Raw genomic sequence first — 816 nt, forward strand, 5'->3', positions numbered from 1 at the left:
ACACGAGCAGGCCCTGACAGAGGCTCTGTGTATGGCAGGACCAAGTGGTGAAGGAGGACAGCGTGGAAGCCGTCGGGGAGCAGCTGAAGGTCTATCACCAGCAGTACCAGGACAAGAGCTGGGAGTACGACCTGCTGTATGAGGAGTACACGCGCACGTCCCAGGTACACAGGCGCTGCCTTCCCTGTGGGCTGCCCTGGCATGGGATGGCCACTGCTGTGCAGAGAGGAGCAGAGGTTGGGCATCCACTGCCTCTCTTATCTGGGAAGCCGTCGGGGAGCAGCTGAAGGTCTATCACCAGCAGTACCAGGACAAGAGCTGGGAGTACGACCTGCTGTATGAGGAGTACACGCGCACGTCCCAGGTACACAGGCGCTGCCTTCCCTGTGGGCTGCCCTGGCATGGGATGGCCACTGCTGTGCAGAGAGGAGCAGAGGTTGGGCATCCACTGCCTCTCTTATCTGCTGCTGGACTTGAGGGGACACCCCAGAGAATGGACTTTGGAGAGGGAGATACTTTGGCTGCGGCGAGGACAGTGCTGCTCAGGGAGGGTGAAAGGGAGGATGCGAACAGGCAGAACCTGCCCAAGTGCTCCCCCGTCCTCAGCTCTCCCTCCCTTCTCCTCAGGAGCTGCAGATGAAGAGGACTGCAATTGAGGCCTTCAACGAGACAATCAAGATCTTTGAGGAGCAGTGTCAGACGCAGGAGAAATGCAGCAAGGAGTACATCGAGCGCTTCCGGCGCGAGGGCAACGAGAAGGAGGTGCAACGGTGAGGACGGGGGGGGTGGCCTGCCCTGCCATGCCTGGGGAAGAGC

At 60.4% G+C, this 816-nt stretch overlaps 1 protein-coding gene across 1 annotated transcript in view; it reads left to right on the forward strand.

The window, feature by feature from the left end:
- The window catches only part of LOC104413180 (phosphatidylinositol 3-kinase regulatory subunit beta-like), a gene marked incomplete at its 5' end in the record, with an annotated part of 4911 nt that overhangs the window by 2109 nt on the left and 1986 nt on the right, over positions 1-816 (forward strand). Inside the window, 2 exon segments of the mRNA XM_010024104.1 lie at positions 39-164; positions 628-770. Coding sequence (XP_010022406.1) covers positions 39-164; positions 628-770 — 269 coding nt within the window.

The sequence above is a fragment of the Nestor notabilis genome, unplaced genomic scaffold (assembly GCF_000696875.1).
Source record: "Nestor notabilis isolate BGI_N333 unplaced genomic scaffold, ASM69687v1 scaffold18791, whole genome shotgun sequence".
Lineage (NCBI taxonomy): Eukaryota > Metazoa > Chordata > Aves > Psittaciformes > Psittacidae > Nestor > Nestor notabilis.